The following is an 18615-nucleotide window of genomic DNA, read 5'->3' as shown; positions in this document are numbered from 1 at the left end:
GGGTGGGGGGGGGCGGTGAGCGCGAGCGGGCATGCGCAGTGGGGCGGAGGAGGTGGCGATGGCCGGGGGAGGCGGAGGGACTGCTGTTTATTTGCAGCTGGGCCAAGTCGGCGGTGCAGGCGGCGGCGGAGCGCGGGGCGCCCGCGGCGGGTCCAGCTGCCGCTGCACCGTGCCCAAACGCCCCTCCGGGCAGCCACCGCGCGCCGCCGGGGCCCCGGCAGGGGAGGATGCCACACGCCCGGGCGAGCCCAGGGCAGCGGCGGCGGCGGCGGCGCGATGGTGGTGACCGCGTCTGCCCGCGGCAGCGGCGGCGGCGGGGACCGCGCGCCCTCCCGGCGGCCGGGCTGCGCGCTGGCGCGGGCCGGGGCCGTGGCGCTGCTGGCCGGGGCGAGCTGCCTGTGCTACGGCCGCTCGCTGCATGGCGAGTTCGTGCACGACGACGTGTGGGCGATCGTGAACAACCCCGACGTGCGGCCCGGCGCCCCGCTGCGCGGCGGCGTCTTCTCCAACGACTTCTGGGGCAAGGGCATGGCCGAGAACACCAGCCACAAGTCCTACCGGCCGCTGTGCGTCCTCACCTTCAAGTGAGTCCCCAGCCGCCCGCGCCGCGCGGCCCCTCCCCAGACCCCGGGAAGTTGCGGGACTGGCTCGGGCTCGGCTCTCGGCGGCCGCCCTCTGCCCGCACACCTCCGCCCTCTCGAGGCTGCGTCGGGTGTTCGGCTCCGCGGGCGCCTTGGTGGTTCTGGGGGGCGCGGGCTGGGGACTTGGGATGGAGTTGCCCGCGGGTCTGCGCCCTCGGCGGGCTCCTCCCGGGTTGCACCCGGCGCCGGCTCAGTGCGCGCACCCCGAACCCCCGGGACCGCGGCCAAGTGGGCGCCGCGTGGGCCCCGCGCGCCACGGAGGGGCGGGGGGCGGCGTGGCTTCCAAGTTTGGGATTTCTCGGAGCTGTAGGGCAGCTTTGCAGATGGGAAGTTAGCCGCGCGTTGCTGAAGCTGCGCGTTCCGATGAGCATAGCCGGGAGCCTTGGGCGATCTAGGCTGCTTGGGTTGCGGGGAGGAGCGGGAGTGGGGGGATCGAAGGCGCCCCCTCCCCCAGCTCGCCCCGCGCCGCTCCTGTCTGCGCGCGGCTCGGCCTCCTCCGCACGCTGCAAGGTGCAGAGCGCACGAGCGAGGGACCCCTCCGAGGGTCCTGGGGTCCCCGCCGAAAATAGTTTTGCGTTTGCAACCTCCGAGTCGTGATTCAGCATTTCTGTCGCGGATAAGTGGGAGGAGAGCCGAGGGCTCGGCAGATGGCGTAGGGCGGGGTGTTACCCCGAATTCTGACTTGGGGTGGCGGCGGTGGTGGTGAGCGGGCGTGGGCCGGCCTCGCACCGAGGGGGCCAGGCGCCGCTGGGAGAGAGGCGCCGTCTCCATCGCGGGCTGGACCCAGCCTCTCGCCATCTGGGGCTTATTTTGCCGCTCGGGCGGAAGTGTTGAAAGGCTGTGGGTTCTCCGAGCGAGTCGTCTTCGGCCCTTCCCAGTGGGTGTCGTGGGAACGCGCGTGGACCAGAAGGATGCCTGGGCACGCGCTGGCGGCTCGGCCCGTAGGCCCGGGGCTCGGGACGGATGGCCCGGACGAGCTGGGGAAGGGAAGTCCGGCAGTCGGCGGCATTGCACAGGCTGAAGACTTAATTCTTCCCCCCGAAAAGTTTGCTCTGGGCAGGAGGGCGAGAACAGGACGCGTTCGAGTGTTTCATACACCGTAGTCAACCCTGGCGAGAGTTGGGCTGGTTTTCCACCGGGGGATGCTCAGGACCGGGGGCTACAGTCTGCAGGGCTGGCGCGGGAATGCACGTTCCGCGGCCGACTGCCCTGCTGTCTCCGTTCTTACTGTAGGGGTGGCTGCATAGTTTAAGGCGCAGGAGGCGCGCGCAGCGCTGGACTTGGGCAGCCTGAGCGTTTTCCATTACAGGAAGGTCAGGTCAAGTGCTCCTGCCTCCTGCCTGGAGGGGGGTGGAGCTGTTTTACCTTTTTTCCTTTTCTTTCTAAAAGCATTTTTGTTGTTGTTGCTCTTAGTGCAGATAGCAGGGCCGGGGAGAGAGGGATGGAGGGGGAAGTGGACCAGGAGGGGAGGGTTTTATTGAGAAGAGGGGAATTACTGGGGCTCTGGCAGAGCTGGGAGGAGAATGGGGGAGGAGGCACAAAGGGCCAGCTTGGCTTTAACTTTTTTTTCAGCAAAATAAACACCTTTTTTAATTTGAAATTTTCCATTTTATTTGAATGGCAGAGAGAGAGGGAGAGAAAAATAGATTTTTCCATCTGCTCTGTTACTCCTCAAATGCTCGCAATGGCCTGCGCTGGGCCAGGACAAAACCAAAAGCTGGGAGCCCAATCCAGGTCTCCCACGTGGGTGGTAGGGCCCCAGGGACTTGAGCTGTCTCCTCTTGGATCAGAAGTGGAGGAGCCAGGACTTGAACCAGGCACTCTGACCTGGGATGGGGCCTCCCCAAGTGGCGTCTCAACTGCCATGCAGCACATCTGCCATCTGCCTCAACTCACCTCTCATTCCATTTTCGATGAATCCTGTAATGGACTGTGAAGGAGACCCACCCCCCACGCCCCTGCTGAGTTGCAGGTTTGGTGAACAGCACAGCAGTGCTTGGAAAGGCTTATAGGTGCCTGTCCCGAAAGAAAGCAGCAGCCCTTAGTGCCCACGTGCAGTGACTTCTGGGAGACCGGAGAGCTCTCTCTGCACAGCTGGCTGGGGGGCGGGGACCGCACACCAAGCTGGAGCACCTGCGTGACTGTGCACCCCCAGGACCCCACCGAATCCCGCAGGGAAGGACAGAACATCACACTCACTGAGTTCTCAGCGTGAAGCAAGCGTGGCCCTAGATACTGCAGTGACTGTGCTTGTTTGAGCAGAACTCTTTGGGAGTGCACGCTCATTAAACAAAACCTGTGTTCAGGTAATTGTACATTCCCATGCCTTTTTAGTAAGGATATAATAAATAAGTCCTGATATAATAAAGATCCCTGTGCACTTTATCAATTGTAAAGATTGGGTTGGGGTCAGGGGATGGAGGAGAATGATCTTTGATCTGCTGATCCACTCCTAATGCCTCTGTCAACCAGGGATGGCCAGGCCTGGACTGGGAGCCAGGGACTCCATCCGGGTCTCCCACGTGGGTGGACGGCAGGAGCCCATGTACGCGGGCCATTTTCTGCTGGCTTCCCCGGTGCCTTGTCAGGAAGCTGACTGGGAAGCAGGCCCCGGGCCTTGACGCTGGTGCTCAGGTGTGGGATGCTGGCGTGGCAGGCTGTGACTTAACCTGCTGTGTCACAAGGCTGCCCCCACCCCCCGGAGCATCTTGTGTAATTATAATTCCACGACCAGGAAATTGATGTGGTGTCTTCTGCAGCTTTTCTGAGATATCCCTAGTGTTCCTTGGTACCATTTTGTTTCTGTTTGTTGGTGATGTGTGTGTTCATTGCAAGGCAGTTGTGTCCTGTGTGTGGATTTCCGAGGTCACAGCCACGGTGCAGATCAGGACAGGCCCCTGATGAGGACTTGTGTGTCCCCATCACAGCTGTGGCACCTCCTCCCTAATAGCCGCCCACCCCATAACACCCCTGTTCCAGTCCGTGACGGCCGCATCTCTCTTCCGTCTCCCCAGTGCTGCTGTGTGTGACCTCCTGGGTCAGTAGAATCGTGGCAGTACGCTGCTGAGATTGGCTGTTCTCACTGTGGGACCCTGGGGTGTCATGCAGCATGTCTCGAGTATCAGTGGTCGTTACTTTTCATGGCTGCGTGCTATTCCACTGGATGGGCGGGCCACAGTTTGTCTACTCACCTGCTAAAGACATCTGTTCCAGGTTTTGACATATGTCCTGAAAAGCTGGTAGACGCGTGCATTGACAGGTGTCTCTGTGAACTTAAATTTGAATTTCTCTGGGGCTAACGCCCAGGAGTGCAGTGGCTGGGCTTCCCAGTGGAGACATACTTTGTTTTTGATGAAGCTGCCCAACTGTGTGCCTGGCATAGCCGCCAGCTGAGCGTGAGTGATCGGTTTCTCTGTTGGTTGCTGGCACTTGGTGTTGTCCTGTCCTTGACTGTAGCCATTCTGAGAGGTGTGCTGTGGAGTCTCTGTGCTGGTGGATGATGTGAAACATTGTTTCATGTGCTTCTTTCCCTCTATCTCTTTGGTAAATAAATGTGCTTTTGTGTCTTTGGTCCATTTTCTAAGTGAACTTTTTTTTTAATGTTGAGGTTTGACATTCTTTGTACTCTAGGTACATGTCCCTTGTCAGATATGTGATGGGCAAATATATTCTCCAGTGCTGTAGATATCATCTTGTCCTCCAAGAATCTTGCCCAGCACAACCCTAAAGCCCATTTTTTGTTAAAATGAATTTATTATCTTTGATTCATTGAACGTAAGTCTCACACTGAGAGCCAGACATTTCCTCAAGAGTAAACAAAGCTCATGAAGGCTAGCAAGGTGCTTGTGTGTGTACTAAGAGATAGTAAAGATGCTTGCTTACGTGGTAAGTGTACTTGCCACAGTGTTTGTCAAATGGGACGTTGCAATGAGGGAATGCGTCATGAGAGCATTTTTGGGGACGAGGACAGTGGAACATGAAGGCAGTTTAGTAACAGCATGTGCTGGCCGGGTCCTCCATCCGTTCAGCGGGTTGAGACCGTGTTGCTTAGAATTCCCTGTGTGGAGGCGGGCGGTGGGCAGAGTGTGTCGGACCCTGCTTGGCGTGCCCACATCTCGTATCAGTTCAAGCGCCAGCTCTCCTAATGATTCCAGGTTGCTGCTAATTGGTGCCCTGGGAGGCAGTGAGTGATGCAGGCCTGGGTCCTTGCCACCCGTGAGGGAGACCTGGATTGAGTTCTGAGCTTTGGGCGTTTGTACAGTGAACAGCGGATGAGAGCTCACTCTTACCCATCCCTCCTCCTCCTCTGCCTTTAAATAAATAGATAAATTAAAAATTAGGAAAACAAAGAATCTTCCTCCCAGGATGGTCAGCTAGGGCTGACCACGAGAGAAATGTCAGTGAGATTTGTGAGGTTCGGTGCTGTGGCCGTGATGTTACTCAGAGGAGGGTGGGTGGGGAGGAGAAGGGTGGCTCACCTGCTGCCCTGGTGCTCGCCGCCTCCTCTGCGGGGAGGTGCCAGGCTCTTGCAAGCTGCTTGCGTCGTTGAATTTGGAGCCTTTGAGGTGGTGAGAAACGGATGCGTGTCCCAGTTCATCCGTGTGGGTTCCGTCTCATCCTGGCTTGGCTGCTTCAGGCCTGTGCACCCCCGATTCCAGATTGGATGCCTTCCTCGGTTTGACTCCTGCAGACCCAGCAGCCTCAGGCTCCCGTGGGCTGTGGCATCACCTCCCGGCGTGGTCACAGGGGCGGTCCCTGCGGCTCGTCACCTGTGCGGGATCCCTCTGGGTGCTTCTGCGTTTCTGTTCAACCCTAACCGATGCCAACAGCCGTCTCGGTGTGCTCCTTCCTGTGAATTTAGATTTCTGATAGACTTCTATTTCTCATCACGTCTCATCTTCGGTCTTTGTACAAGATCCTGTCCAAGGGCGTTAGTGGGTATTTTTAGACCGTAGTAGAGCAGAATCTAAACATCTGTGACAACTTAATCTGCAGCATCATCTCCTTTTTTCCATTTTGCTGCTTTATCCTGCACTGCTAGGCCCCGCTTGCAGCCCTGAGACCAGGAGGAAGGCGTTAAGTCGCTCCGTGACACTGAACCCACACAGCACCAAGCCCCAGGGTGCCCGTGACTCACTCCTTGAAAAATGGCCTTGATTGATTTAAAAGCTGCATAGCGTTTGAGGCTAACCTGTCCCCTCCAGCCTCTCCTGCCACGGGCAGGAAGTGGTGCTTGGTCAGGGTCACAGCTGGGGAAACTGAGGCCAGCGAAAGGCCCTCACACTCCTGGTTTTCTCCTCCGCGCGTTGCCCTCAGTTTGCGGTAATTTTGTTTAGTTGGAAGACTCGTGCGGGTAACATACACCGTGAGAGTGATGAAAGTGGGTGGTTGGAAATGTCAGAGCTAAAAAATAGATCTTAATGTGTGCAGCTGTGAGGATTGGCAGCCTCTTGGTGCTGGGTCTTGAGAGCGCTGTGCAACCGTTGGTATCTTTTCGTCACAAATGATACGGCAGCCATGAAAGGCAACGCTGGCCTCCCTGCCCCGAGCCTGGTGCAGTGGGGCAGTGTTCCTGGAACGCTCAGCCTCTTCCTTGGGCTGTGGCCTCTGCGGTGCTTCGTCGCCAGGCAGTTTGTTGCCACCAGGCCGATGAGCGCGCATTTTTTGGTCCGTCACGGGGGACAGGTGAGGATGATCTGGGTGTTTGGATGCGATCGTCCAGGATGCTCGCTGGCAGAAATGGACAAGCTACAGTAGGATCAGAGGACGTTGCTGACCCTGTAGAGAAAAATGAAAACCTAACGCTTTTGCTGGTTTTATACCAAAGTGCGGTGACATCAGAACGCTGAGAGGGGGAAGCTGGGAGTGCAGCCGGTGATGTGTGCGAGGCAGAAGCTGCCCTTCGGACTGCAGCCTGCAGGTGTGCGGCGGGTGGAGAATGAGCAGGAGGTAGTTCCAGATTGTGGGGATTGTTCTGTGAGCCCCCGAGTGGAAGTCGCCCCCTGAAGCAGCCTGTTTGTGTCAGCGAGGTCTTCTCTCTCCTCCGGTGGTGCCTCAGGCATCTTTCCCCTACCTCTGTGCCCGTAGTATCCTACCTTTTTTTTTTTTTTTCAGAGGGGTGAGGAAGGGTTGGAGGTGCCAGGGTAACTGGCATGGTCACATGTGGTTTCCGCCCCCAGCGTCCTGTCTCACTGGATCCCAGGCTCTCTCTGCACCTCTCATCTGTCCGTCTCTACCTTCTCTTCCCCACCAACATCCCAGAGCCCCTTCCCTTGCAGGCTGCCACAGGACCTTTGCACTTACCGTCCCTTCTTCCTGAGGGCCCTTGCCCAGATCTGTGCCTGGCTGGCTCTCATGCCTCCGTGAGTCTCTGCCCAAGTGGCGCCACATCCCAGAGACCTTCCTTGGCCACCAGGTCTGGGTTTACCTTTTCACCCTGATTTGCCTTACTCCACCTGATTTCTGTCTGGCTTCATTTTACACTGTCCTGTAAGCTCTGCGAGAGGTGTCTCTGGCAGCTAGAAGTTGGCCTGGCTTGCCAAGTAGGGGGCTGCAGAATTCCTGTTCAAAGAAAAAGTGAATATGTTTGACAGTTATCAACAGGTGAAACTTAAAAATGATGAGTGGATGCATTGTCTTTGTCAGGCTCAGCCTTGGCTGATAATTGTTACGGGAGGGCTGCATGTCTGTACTGTAGAGGAAAACACTGCTTGGGTCGTGTGTGTTTCTCCTCTCAAAGAGGAAGAGGAGACAGACGGGCCATCTCTGCAGGCACAGGCAGGCGGTTCCAGTGGGTCCTGCTGCCGGGAGCTGAAGGGGCAGCCTGGGCTCCGACAGGGACGCAGCTGTGACTCCCTGTGGGACGGTACCTGCTGTCGGGAATGAGGGTGTGCAGCTCTGTTTGGGTCACGTACCTGAGCATAACGGGGTAGCAGGTGCCTGCTGCGAAGGTCGAGGCTGGAGACTGTGGCTGTGTGTTCGAGGCAGGGCCCAGCAGCCCACCGGAGTCTCTCCCTGTGCCCTGGTCTCCGGGACCCCAGCAGCCCACTGGGGTCTCTCCCTGTGCCAGAGCCTGCCTTCTGAAGGACGCGGCTGGGTGGATCTGTGTGGTTGGACGAGGTGCGATGCTGGCACGTGCAAATGCGTTATCAAAGGAACAGGCACAGCTGTGTGTCCCCCTGAGTTGTGTGATGAAGAGCCGGTCTGCTCGTGGTCCTGCTTTCCTGGGAGCGCGCACCCGCGCTGTTGGGATTTGCTAAGCCTTAGCCCTGCTCTCCGTGGTGTATCCCTGGCGCCAGACCCAAGTTCACGCTAAGGTGGAGGCGGTCATCGTGGGTCCCGGATGGAAGCTGGCATGCTGGGCATACTGCGCCCGTGGTCAGAGGCTTGAGACATTGACCACATGCTTTCAGCTCAGCCTCCCGGCCTCCTGGGAGCCGAGGAGGAGGCTGAGACGCAGTGACTCCGTTCCCCAGGCCTGCTTGGCCTTCCTGGTGGGAGAGCCCACGTTGCTGTGCGGGGAGAGTGATGTGTGCTAAAACCGCCCAGCGTTTCTGCTGGGGACTCGATCAGACCACACCCATGGGTCTCTGCCTTGGTGTGACCCTGATTTGCAGATGAGAGCTTAGTCCTAAGTATGGTGGTCTCCTGGCTTCCGGGAAGTGTTCTGGAGGCCTCCATCTTGTTGCCTGTTGGGTCGGAAATGCGGGTGGCTTGGGGACCCTGTAGCTGCTGGCCCACGTGCTGTGGGGGTCTCTGTCCTCAGGCTCTGGAGCCTGTGTGAGCATGAGTTAGGATTGTACTGAACCAGTGCCTCCCTGCTTGAGACAAGAATTGCTGAACATTGGTAGCTCAGGTACAACTGAGGTGCGGGGCTGTGGTCTGTCTCCGGGTTTCGTGAGTCTCTCTCTCTCTCTCTTTTTTTTTTTTTTTGACAGGCAGAGTGGACAGTGAGAGAGAGAGACAGAGAGAAAGGTCTTCCATTGCCGTTGGTTCACCCTCCAATGGCCGCTGCGGCCTGTGCACTGCGGCCGGCGCACCGCGCTGATCCCAAGGCAGGAGCCAGGTGCTTATCCTGGTCTCCCATGGGGTGCAGGGCCCAAGCGCTTGGGCCATCCTCCACTGCACTCCCAGGCCACAGCAGAGAGCTGGCCTGGAAGAGGGGCAACCGGGACAGAATCCGGTGCCCCGACCAACTGGGACTAGAACCCGGAGTGCCGGCGCCGCAAGGCGGAGGATTAGCCTAGTGAGCTGCGGCACCGGCCAGGGTTTCACGAGTCTTTTAGCGGATTCACTCCTGAGGTTCGCCTCCCAGATGTGCTTACCAGTCTGCCCATTTGCAGTCTTCTCACTCCTTCTTTGGCAGGGTTGTCACTCTCAGGGCTCGGGTGACAGTAATGACAAGTCCCCTTCCTGGCCGGGTGAGGATGTGCCGTGCAGAGCTCAGCAGAACTGTGGCTCTGGTCTTGGTCGGTAGAGCTCCTCTCGCTGGTGCAACGTTGCTGGCCTGGGTGCCTGTGAGTTACAGCCTTCTGTGCTTGCGATGCGTCTGGCGGTGATGACTTCCGGATTGATCCCTGGTCCCAGAGGGATGCAGGAGAAGAGCAACCAGGATGATTGAGGGCCGCAGGGATCTGTCTTAGAGGAAAAGCGCGAGGAACCAGATGTTGTTATTTACTGGTTGAACGATCTGGGAAGACCGTGGAAAGCACTTAAAGGCCTCGGAGAGCTGTACCGAGGGCAGCAGGTGGGGAAGAAGAAAGACGGAGAACAGCAGGAGAAGGCGGCAGAATGTGCTGTGTGTTGACTGTTGGGCCGCGGGACCCATCAGGGAGGTGTTGGGAAATCCATCATCGGAGACACCAGCAACTGGAACGTGGACTGTTTTTTTCTTCCCCCTGGTTTGGAGTTGAGTTCCTATTGGGAGAGAATGTGCATTGTGCTAACTGCTAAGAAAAGGAGGCTTTTCAAGTGAGCGTGACAGCTCTGAGCAGGCTTCCCGAAGCCCATGGAGCTGCCTCATTGTTTGGAGTTCCTCCTGCCTTGAATCACTTGGGGTGCTGGGGCAGATCTGGGGCCCCTGTTCCAGGTCTGCTGCCTTAGAATCCTCCGTTGGCATGAGATCAGGGGCTCGTCCACTTGAGCTCACGCACCAGGCAGTTTTAGGAAGCCTGGGAAGTGCGGGGACTGAGTGGGGGCCTGTGTGTACTGGGGTGGCAGTGTGGAGACAGCAGTGTAGACGAGCTGAGCCTGAATGCTGGGATGCATGCACTCTCCGGCTCCCCCATGACTTTCCTGGAGAAGGCAGGTGACTTCCATCTCTGAGGCACTGGGCATTGCCTTAGGGAGGCAGCACCTGCACCGCTGGGTGCTTCTCTTCTGTAGTCCCAGGTGTGCTGTGGCAGTGCTGCCCGTAGGGCGGTCCCCTTGCCTTCTGTGAGCTGATAGGGCCCTGGGGTCCTGGGTGCCCAGGGAGAGCTTAGCAGCCAGAGACCAGGTAGGTGCACTTCCTGCGCTGGGCAGCAGGAACCCAGTGCTAATCAGAATATCTGGACCTGAGACAGCATCTGTCCCGGCTTATGAGTTGTATGCCCCGGATATGAAGGGAGAGGACAGTCCTCTACAATGAGCTGGATCTGTGTTCCAGGAAAAGCTCCAGGTTCAGGGCCAGGAGGCAGGAGTGAGTCACCTCAGTGGACAGTCTCTGCCTGACTCCAGACTGGGGCTGGTTGGTTGGTTGACACAGAGGCAGCAGGTTGGAGTGGAGTTGGGGGACACTAGCAGATTCCGCAGGATAAGCCTGTCTTTCTCAGGTTCAGCTTCGCTGTGTGTGTTTGTTTCCACCCCACCTCCCTCCAAACCAGAGCTGTTGTTCAGAAGAAAATTAAGAATAACGCACTCAAGCCCCAGAGTGGGAGTGTGAGGAGGCACAGGGACAGCCGGTGGGCTTTTCTGTGCTTGTGGCCATCCCCCCCTTTGGTACAGGCTGTGTGATCCCGTGACTTTTCCTGGGAACAGAGATAGCCTTGCTGGAAAGAGCTGATGCGGTGAGCTCCCCTCCCCCTCGGAAGATTGACAAGAAGACGGGGTTCCCGTGGAGAAGGGGTTGTTGGTGGTCAGTTACTGAACTTGGGAGTGCTCAGACCATCAGAGATGGCTATTAAGATTATTTCAGGAAAAAATACTGTTTCCTTTTCTACTGCCTGGCCTAGTTTTGGGTGAGAAATGGAGGCTGAAACAAGTAAAATGAGAGATTTGTAGAGCTGATAGGGAAAAATGATTTTTTTTCCAACTTCCAGCTTCATGTCCATTGATTCATTCAGTAAATGTTCATTTAGGATCTTCTGTGTGCTGAGTAAAATGGATATAAGGATAAATAGGAATAGGTTTCTTACAGTATAAAAAATTGCTTATAACTTTTGAAGCATGTAGCTAAGGAGCCCCGTCCCCCTTTTAAAGAATTACTTATATTTTTGAAAAGCAGAGTTAGGGAGAGAGAGAGGCCTTCCATCTGCTGGTTCACTCCCCAAATGGCTGCAATGGCTGGAGCTGGGCCAATCAGAAGTCAGGAGCCAGGAGCTGCTTCTGGGGTCTCCCAAGTGGATGCAGGGACCCAAGAACTCGGGCCATCTTCTGCTGCTTTCCTAGGTCATTAGCAGAGAACTGGATCGGAAGTGAAGCAGCTGGGTCTTGAACTGGTGCCCATAAGGGATGCTGGCATTGCAGGCAGCAGCTTTACCCGCTACGCCACAGTGCTGGCTCTGCTAAGGAGCTTTTCAAAACTGGCTGAGTGCCATTGTGAAGGGAGTTCGGGGTGACGTGGACCCTGAGATGTTGTTTTTAGGTGGTCCTCATCCCACTTCTGCTGGACATGTCTGTTTTCCAAGCTTCCTGTCTAGTTTTAAACATATAAATGTTTGCTAGTTGAGGTGTCACTTTTGTCTTTGGGCTGAAACCTGCGTCATCATAGCTGAATTCCTGAGGGTTGAGACCTGCCCCCAGGGTCCGGCTGCTGGAGTCCCTGGGAGCAATGAGCTGGCCGGAGCGTGCCGTCTTTGACATGTCCAGCTTTGCCTGTTGGGCACACGGGAACATTCCCCTCTTGCAGAAATGTGCCGCCTTCCATTTTTCCTGAAACAAGCAATCATTTGGACTGTCTTTGTATTTCCCATGTGTGATCATAATTCAGGTCCAAGACTGCTTCTCTCTCCTCCTTACTACGAGGGAGACAGCAGTGTGTGGTGATGAATGGTGACTCCAGGGGAGACTTGTGCTCTGCAGTGGCAGAGATGGGCAGATGGTGAGCACAGGTCCTGAGCAGATGGGCTCCCGAGTGTGTCCATGTTTCCTTGGAGGCTCCGAGTTATCTTCCATCCCATCCGCTGGTTCACTCCCCAAAATGCCCACAGCTGCCGGGGCTGGGTCAGGCTGAAGCCACAAACCAGGAGCTTCTTCTGGGTCTCCCAAACACTTGGGCCATTTTTCACTGCTTTCCTGGACACGTTAGCAGAGAGCTTGATTGGAAGTGGAACAGCCTGGGCTCAAACCAGCACCCACATAGGATGCTGGTACTGTGGGCTGTGCCTTTACCCGCTGCACCACAGCATGGGGCTCAAAGACCCATTTTAAAGATGTGGCTAAATGATTATAAGGGACATGTTGCAAAGGTGAAGCAAAATGATCTGATGGCTAAACTGGTCCTTGAGAATCCTGTTGGCAACACTGATGTTGGATCTTGGTTTATACTCAGATACTTTAAGAAAAGTATTTGAAAGGCAGAGTTAGAGGGCAGGAGAGAGCAAGAAGGAGTGAGTGGGTGAGAGAGAGCTAGATGTCTTCCATCTTCTGGTTCACTCTCCACATAGCTGCAGTAGCCAGGGCTGGGCCAGGCAGAAGCCAGGAGCCTGAAACTCTGTCTGGGTCTCCCACGTGGGTGGCAGGGGCCCAAGCGCTTGGGACGTCTTCTGCTGCTTTCCCCAGCACGTTGGAGCGGCATGGGCAGTGGAGCAGCAGGGAGTCTAACCAGCACTCAAGAAAGACACTTAGTGCTCAGGGAAACTTCGCCCCCTATGGTGTTCCATCTGTCCGTCAACTTGACAGGCATCTCTCACATCCTCGCGCCTATTAAATTTCAAGGTTCATCAGTTAGCGCCCCCTTTCTGCGATCCCAAATCACCTTCCAGAATGTGAGACTTTTTCTGTGTTCACAGTAGGATATGTGGTAATGCATTGTTAACATTTCATCTCAAGCTCCCTTGTCTGGCGTTTGGAGAATACACTGTCTGCATTTGTAGACGTTTGGGAAATTCTCCTGAAGTGCGGATTCTGGGTGGTTCTGAAACGTTCAGTTTCACCAGTGCCGTGTATCAGATGAGGAGCTTTGCCACAATTGCCCTATCACTGCTGGGAGTCCTCATTCTGGGATCTAATTGGGTTTATTTAGAGCACAAGCATTCTACCTGGACCAGTTTCCAGGAGTGGTGATTATGTGGACACGCCCGCGCGCTTTCTGTTAGGAAGCCAGGGGACCACAGGTGACACACATCTGCCGTTTTTGGAAAGGGAATCTATTCTGAGTTCCTCTTGAAAGCCTGGCGAAGTAGTAATAACACCTCCCTAATGATGCTGCATGCTTTTTAAACTGTTGCGTAACAGACACTTTTGTCCTCTCTGTAAAATAGTGCTATTCTCGTAACCCAAATGTATGATCTGAGTTTTAGTATCTGTGGGAATAATTGGAGACATCAAGGATTTGGCTTACGAGAGGATCTGAGAAAGTTTAAGGGAAAAATGGAGTTAGAGATAGGTTTATTTAGCTGCAAGAACATTTCGAAACCCAAGGATAGTTTGTTCATAATATGCTTTTTCTGTAAATTGCTGGAAGACCTCTTGTACCAGATGGGTTGGTTTTGTCTTTACTGCCATTTTTATAGTGAAGCTGTGAGATGCATTTTGGTTTATGCAGTCCTTGGACACGCCTCTGGTCAGTTCCTCACAGCAGGTTCCCAGAGGTAGACTTCCTGGTCCATGGGGGTGCAGTGTGGAAAGCCTTGCTGCATCTCGCTGGCCAGCCCGCCTTCCACCCTGGACTCTCCCCAGCTGCATGTGAGCCTGTCCCCTCTCTCTCCTCATCACCGTTCCTGGCAGGAATGAGTTTTTCATGAATGATTAGCTCGTCTGGAAAACTCAGCCTGATGGAGTGGAAAATGATGTGAAATCAACCTCAGGGTGCCAGGCTCTTGGGGAAGTGCATGCGTGCTCTCTGAGGACTGTGCCTTGGTCTTGATCTTCTTAAAGCTCTCTTCTCCCCAGCTTCCAGCTCTAGGAGCTCTGCCTCCCAGCATGGGCCTGCTGCACTGGAGGGGGCTGTAGTTAGAGCTGCCAAGTCCCTGGGTCAGGGCCCCATCCTCGTTCCTGGGAGGGTCATTTCCCATGAGCCTCCTGTCGAAGGAAGCCGTGGCGGGTGCCGACTCGTGCGTCTGCTGGCACGCGGCTGGGTTGCATCTCGTGATGCTGGAGCGTTTATGGTTGGATCCCACCCAGCGATTCGTTTCTTCAGGCTGCGTTATGGTCCCTAATTATTTCAGCAGGAGTGAAAATGGAGTTGATTAGTAATGATGCTGTTTGGATTCATGTGTCCAAACAGAGCTTGAGATGTTTAAAAATCTGTAGGTTAAAGCTGTGCACGCGTCCAGTCAAGTATGTCGAGTATGCGTGTGTCGTCATGGCGATGGAGTTGTGCATTCTCAATTGTTTTGACAAAGAAGGGCTGTTTATGTAAGGGAGGCAGATCCAAGGCGAGAGCTTCAGGAGCTGGGATTGATGTGTTGGTCAAACAGCCTGGAGAATGGCCCCCTCCCAGCATGCCACTCAGGGTGTGCACGGGGCTCCTCTCAGAACTTGACCCTGTGCCAGTGTGTATTTTTTTCTGCAACACCAGGGACTGACTTGGGAATGAAATGTCCTGCTGTTATATTTAAGAGAACCCCATATGACTTTCTGTTGTGAGTTTGTCTCCTGAGTGGTTTTTTTTTTTTTTTTTTTTTTTGAGAGAGATGTAGTTATTGATTTTAGAGGCAGAGTTATGCAGAGGCAGAGAGAGAGAGAGGAGTTATGCAGAGGCAGAGAGAGAGGTCTTCCATCCTCTGGTTCACTCCCCAGATGGCCACAGCGGCTGGAACTGAGCTGATCCGGAGCCAGGAGCCAGGAGCCTCCTCCTGGTCTCCCATGCTGGTGCAGGGGCCCAAGCACTTATGCCATCTTCTACTGCTTTCCCAGGTCACAGCAGAGAGCTGGATTGGAAGTGGAGCAGCCAGGACCCAAACTGGCACCAATATAGGATGCCGGTACTGCAGGTGGTGTCTTTACCCACTACGCCACGTCACTGGCCCCCTAAAAGTGTTTTCTCAATCATTGGACAGTTGATTTTCTTTCTCTCTGTGGTTCTCTTTTCATTTTGTCATCGTCTTAGCAATCGGCCTCTGATTTCCGGGGGAATTTCTGTTAGAGAACTTTTAGTATGACTTCAGACGTGTTATGCTTTTCTTACCTTCTTATCTCAGCTGCAGATGGTCGTACCCTATAGGTATCCTAAAGATCCCCTCTGGTCCAGTAATCAGATGGTACTTGCAAATGCACAATGTGGAACCAGGGTTGGTACTGGCACCATCGGTGAAACCTCGAGTGTTCTTGCCAGGTTTGACCAGCTGTGGAGTAATCGCAGTCTCCTGTTTTGTGTCCCTCATGAAGACTTCTTGCTATGGAAGGAGCCGGCAGTGAAAGCAGCAAGATTGGGGGTGTTTGCATCAGCCCTGGAGTGCGAGTAAAACAGGGTTAGCACCTGTTGGCGAGACTTCTCAGAGACCAAAGTTTCTGGAAATAATATTGTATGTGCATTGATTTCTGCAGATAATCTGCAGACACAAACAAGTGCTCTATACTTGAATATAGCCAATAACCTGGTGTTGGGATTCATTTAAAAATACTTCACTGGGGAAAGGTGGTGAAAATGCTGTGTGGGCTGCCCAGGCCATGTGGGGGAGCCTGCTTTGGGTCCAGCCTTGTTCCTTTCCGATTCAGCTTCCTGGTAATGCACACCCTGGGAGGAAGCAGATGATGCCTCAAGTAGTTGAGTCCCTACCATCCATGTGGGGGATTCTGATGGATTTCTGGACTCCTGCCTTCAGCCTGGCCCAGCCCTGGCTGTTCTGCGTGTTTGGGGGAGCAAATGTGTCAGTAGAAGATCTCTGCCTCTGGCTCTCTGCCTTTTAAATCAAATAAAGTAAAAGTGAAGAAACCCCACTGCTTACGGTCAAAGGTAGCTCCTTTTCTAAGCAAGTGGTTGATGGAACTGCTTCTCGTTTTTCTCGATTACAGACTGAACATACTGATGACTGGCATGAACCCCTTCTACTTTCATGCAGTCAACGTGGTCCTGCACTGCCTTGTGACGCTCGTGCTGATGTACACCTGCGATAAGACCGTCTTCAAGAGCCGCGGGCTGGGCTTTGTCACGGCACTGCTGTTTGCTGTACATCCTGTTCACACTGAGGCGGTGAGTACAACTGGGACTCCGTGAAATGATGAACCAAAGCATATGCATTGGGTGTATCAGCTAAACTCGGCATTTTCCCCCTTTCAGAATCATATGAATTCAGAGCTCAACTCATGCGTTTATCTATCTTTAAATCACACTGCCTGACAGCTTTTCTTTCTAAATGTTCAAATTGGCTTCATTGTACTGCAGGATTTAACTGCTTTTCTAAGGAACCGCTGCTGCTATTACAGGTGGCCACGAGTGTCCACCATCCTTGATTTGCAGGAAATTTAAATCCTAATGTGTTTGAACCCGCAAGGGGCATTTTGAAATACTTTTTACACAAAGTCATTTTTTCATGCTTTATGTTTGCATTTTATCTCTTCTCTGCTTGCTACTTAGAATATTTATGATGCAGATCTGCAAGTGTGCTAGGATGGCCCAAAGAAGTTGGAATGACATTCCCCCAGTGGTAGAGACAGTCTTGGAGACTCGGCAGAATTTTTTCAGTTAGTTAATGCAAAGTATAGTTATTCTGTGGGTGGTGAGGACTTTATTAGAAAGTATTACTGGTTTGGATCTGTGGCCCTCTAAAATAACTACTTATGTAATGAGTGAGATGGTATTATTAAACTATGTTGTTGTATAGGTGATTGATTTGTATTGCTAAGGGTAAATGAGCAGCTAATAATGGGAACATGGGCACCACAGTTTTTAAAAGAATCGTGGGGACGGGTGTTTGGTGGAGCATTTGGGACGTCACTTGGGACCCCTGCATCCCACATCGGAGGGCTTGGGTTTGAAACCCGGCTTTGCTGCCGGTGCCAGCTTCCTGTTAACCCACACCCTGGGAGGCAGCAGGTGATGGCTCAGGTAGTTGGGTCCTTGCCACTCACTTGGGAGACCTGGGTTGAGTCACAAGCTCCTGGCATCAGCCAGGCCCAGCCTTGACAGTTGAAGCACTGGGAATGAACCAGCAGATGGCAGATCTCTGTCTGTGGATCCCCTGGCCCCGTCTCTGTGCCTTTCAAATATGTCAGTCAATCAGTCTAGTCTGGAGCCTCACCTCACGTCTGTGCCCCTCGCTGAATTGGCTTTGCTTGTGCACATCACGTTTATACATCAGTATCGTACGATGTGCCCTATGTGCAGACCCCTGTGGCTCTTAGAAAGGAGTCATTGGACACGCTGGGTGTCACAGCTTGCCCTGTCTTCTAGATATTTCTGTGAGTTAGAGGGAGGAAGTGATGTTCTCAGTTGAGCAGTGAGTAGTCGTAGGGATGCATGATCTGTGTGTCCGGATGTGCTTCACTGTCTTGATAGTGAGGTCTAGTTTTCCCATTGGGTTTTACAACGGGCTTTCTACAAACAAAATCTAGAACTCAAGGTTTTAAGAAAAATATATTTAGATTAAATGACAAAAAAATGACCAGGGTGGGCATTTGGTGTAGTGGTTAGCAAACTTCTTGGGCTATCCACCTTTCTCTTAGGCGTGCTGGGTCTGAGCCCTGTCTGTGGTCCCCAGTGCCAGCTTCCTTCGGCTGTGAACTCTGCGAGGCAGCAGGTAATGGCTCACGTGGTTGAGTCCTTGCCACCCACAAGGACATGGACGGGGTTCCTGGCTCCTGACATCAGCCTGACCTGGCCCTATTGGGTGTGTGGGGAGTGAATCAGCAGATGGGAAATCTCCATTTGTCTCTCTGTAGCCCTCTCTGCCTTCCAAATAAATAAGTAATCTAAAAAAGGAAAAATTCCTTGATGAAGGTCATTTTCCCCATATCCTTATTTTTCTTAGTTTTTCTTTGAAAGGTACTGGGGTGGGGGTGTGTGTGGGAGAGAGAGGGAGAGACAGACAGACAGACGCACACACACTTCCAGCCACTACTCAGGCTTGGGCTCCAGCATGCCATGTAGGCATCCCTCCCTGTAACTCTCTGTGTATGTGAGGTTGAGCAGAGAGGCGCTGTGTGGACGAGTACGCGCAGTGGGTAATTACGCTTGGCTACACGTTGATAAATCTTTCTGCTATACTTGCACGATCCTGAGCAAGTGAATGACTTCAGTGGCAGGTGGCCCAGATGATGGATGTGTTTAAATTCTTTGGCTTTTGACCAAATTAAAGGAGGCCCTAGTTGAGTTGTCAGCTGATAGATAATTAAAAATCCTGTCAGATAATAGGACACTGTGATAATTGATAACTTTGGAATTCAAAGTCATTTAGAACATGGCTGCTTCTGCTCTTATTTATATGGGGCGTCTATGTGAATGACGCATGCTGTCTTTTGTCAATGAAAGGTAGCATTTAGCTTCCTGTAACTGAATTTAGTGGAAACAGACCTCCACTTAGATTATTAAGTGGTAAAGTTTAATGTTTAGTAGCTGCCATGTTCTGCTTTATAATGTGTCAAGTAACTATGAAGGAGTAATAATTGGAATAGA

At 53.7% G+C, this 18615-nt stretch overlaps 1 protein-coding gene across 2 annotated transcripts in view; it reads left to right on the top strand.

The window, feature by feature from the left end:
- Nucleotides 1–131: 131 nt before the first annotated feature.
- Nucleotides 132–18615, top strand: part of TMTC1 (transmembrane O-mannosyltransferase targeting cadherins 1) — a 255008-nt gene continuing 236524 nt past the window's right edge. For both annotated transcript variants that reach the window (XM_070049600.1, XM_070049599.1), the window contains exons 1-2: nucleotides 132–584; nucleotides 16017–16194. In XM_070049600.1, coding sequence (XP_069905701.1) covers nucleotides 277–584; nucleotides 16017–16194 — 486 coding nt within the window. In that variant the 5' untranslated portion in view covers nucleotides 132–276. The remainder of the gene's footprint in view (nucleotides 585–16016; nucleotides 16195–18615) is intronic.

The sequence above is a fragment of the Oryctolagus cuniculus genome, chromosome 9, assembly GCF_964237555.1.
Source record: "Oryctolagus cuniculus chromosome 9, mOryCun1.1, whole genome shotgun sequence".
NCBI lineage: Eukaryota > Metazoa > Chordata > Mammalia > Lagomorpha > Leporidae > Oryctolagus > Oryctolagus cuniculus.
Note: the sequence above shows the minus strand (reverse complement) of the source record. Positions and strands in the feature narration are given on the sequence as shown.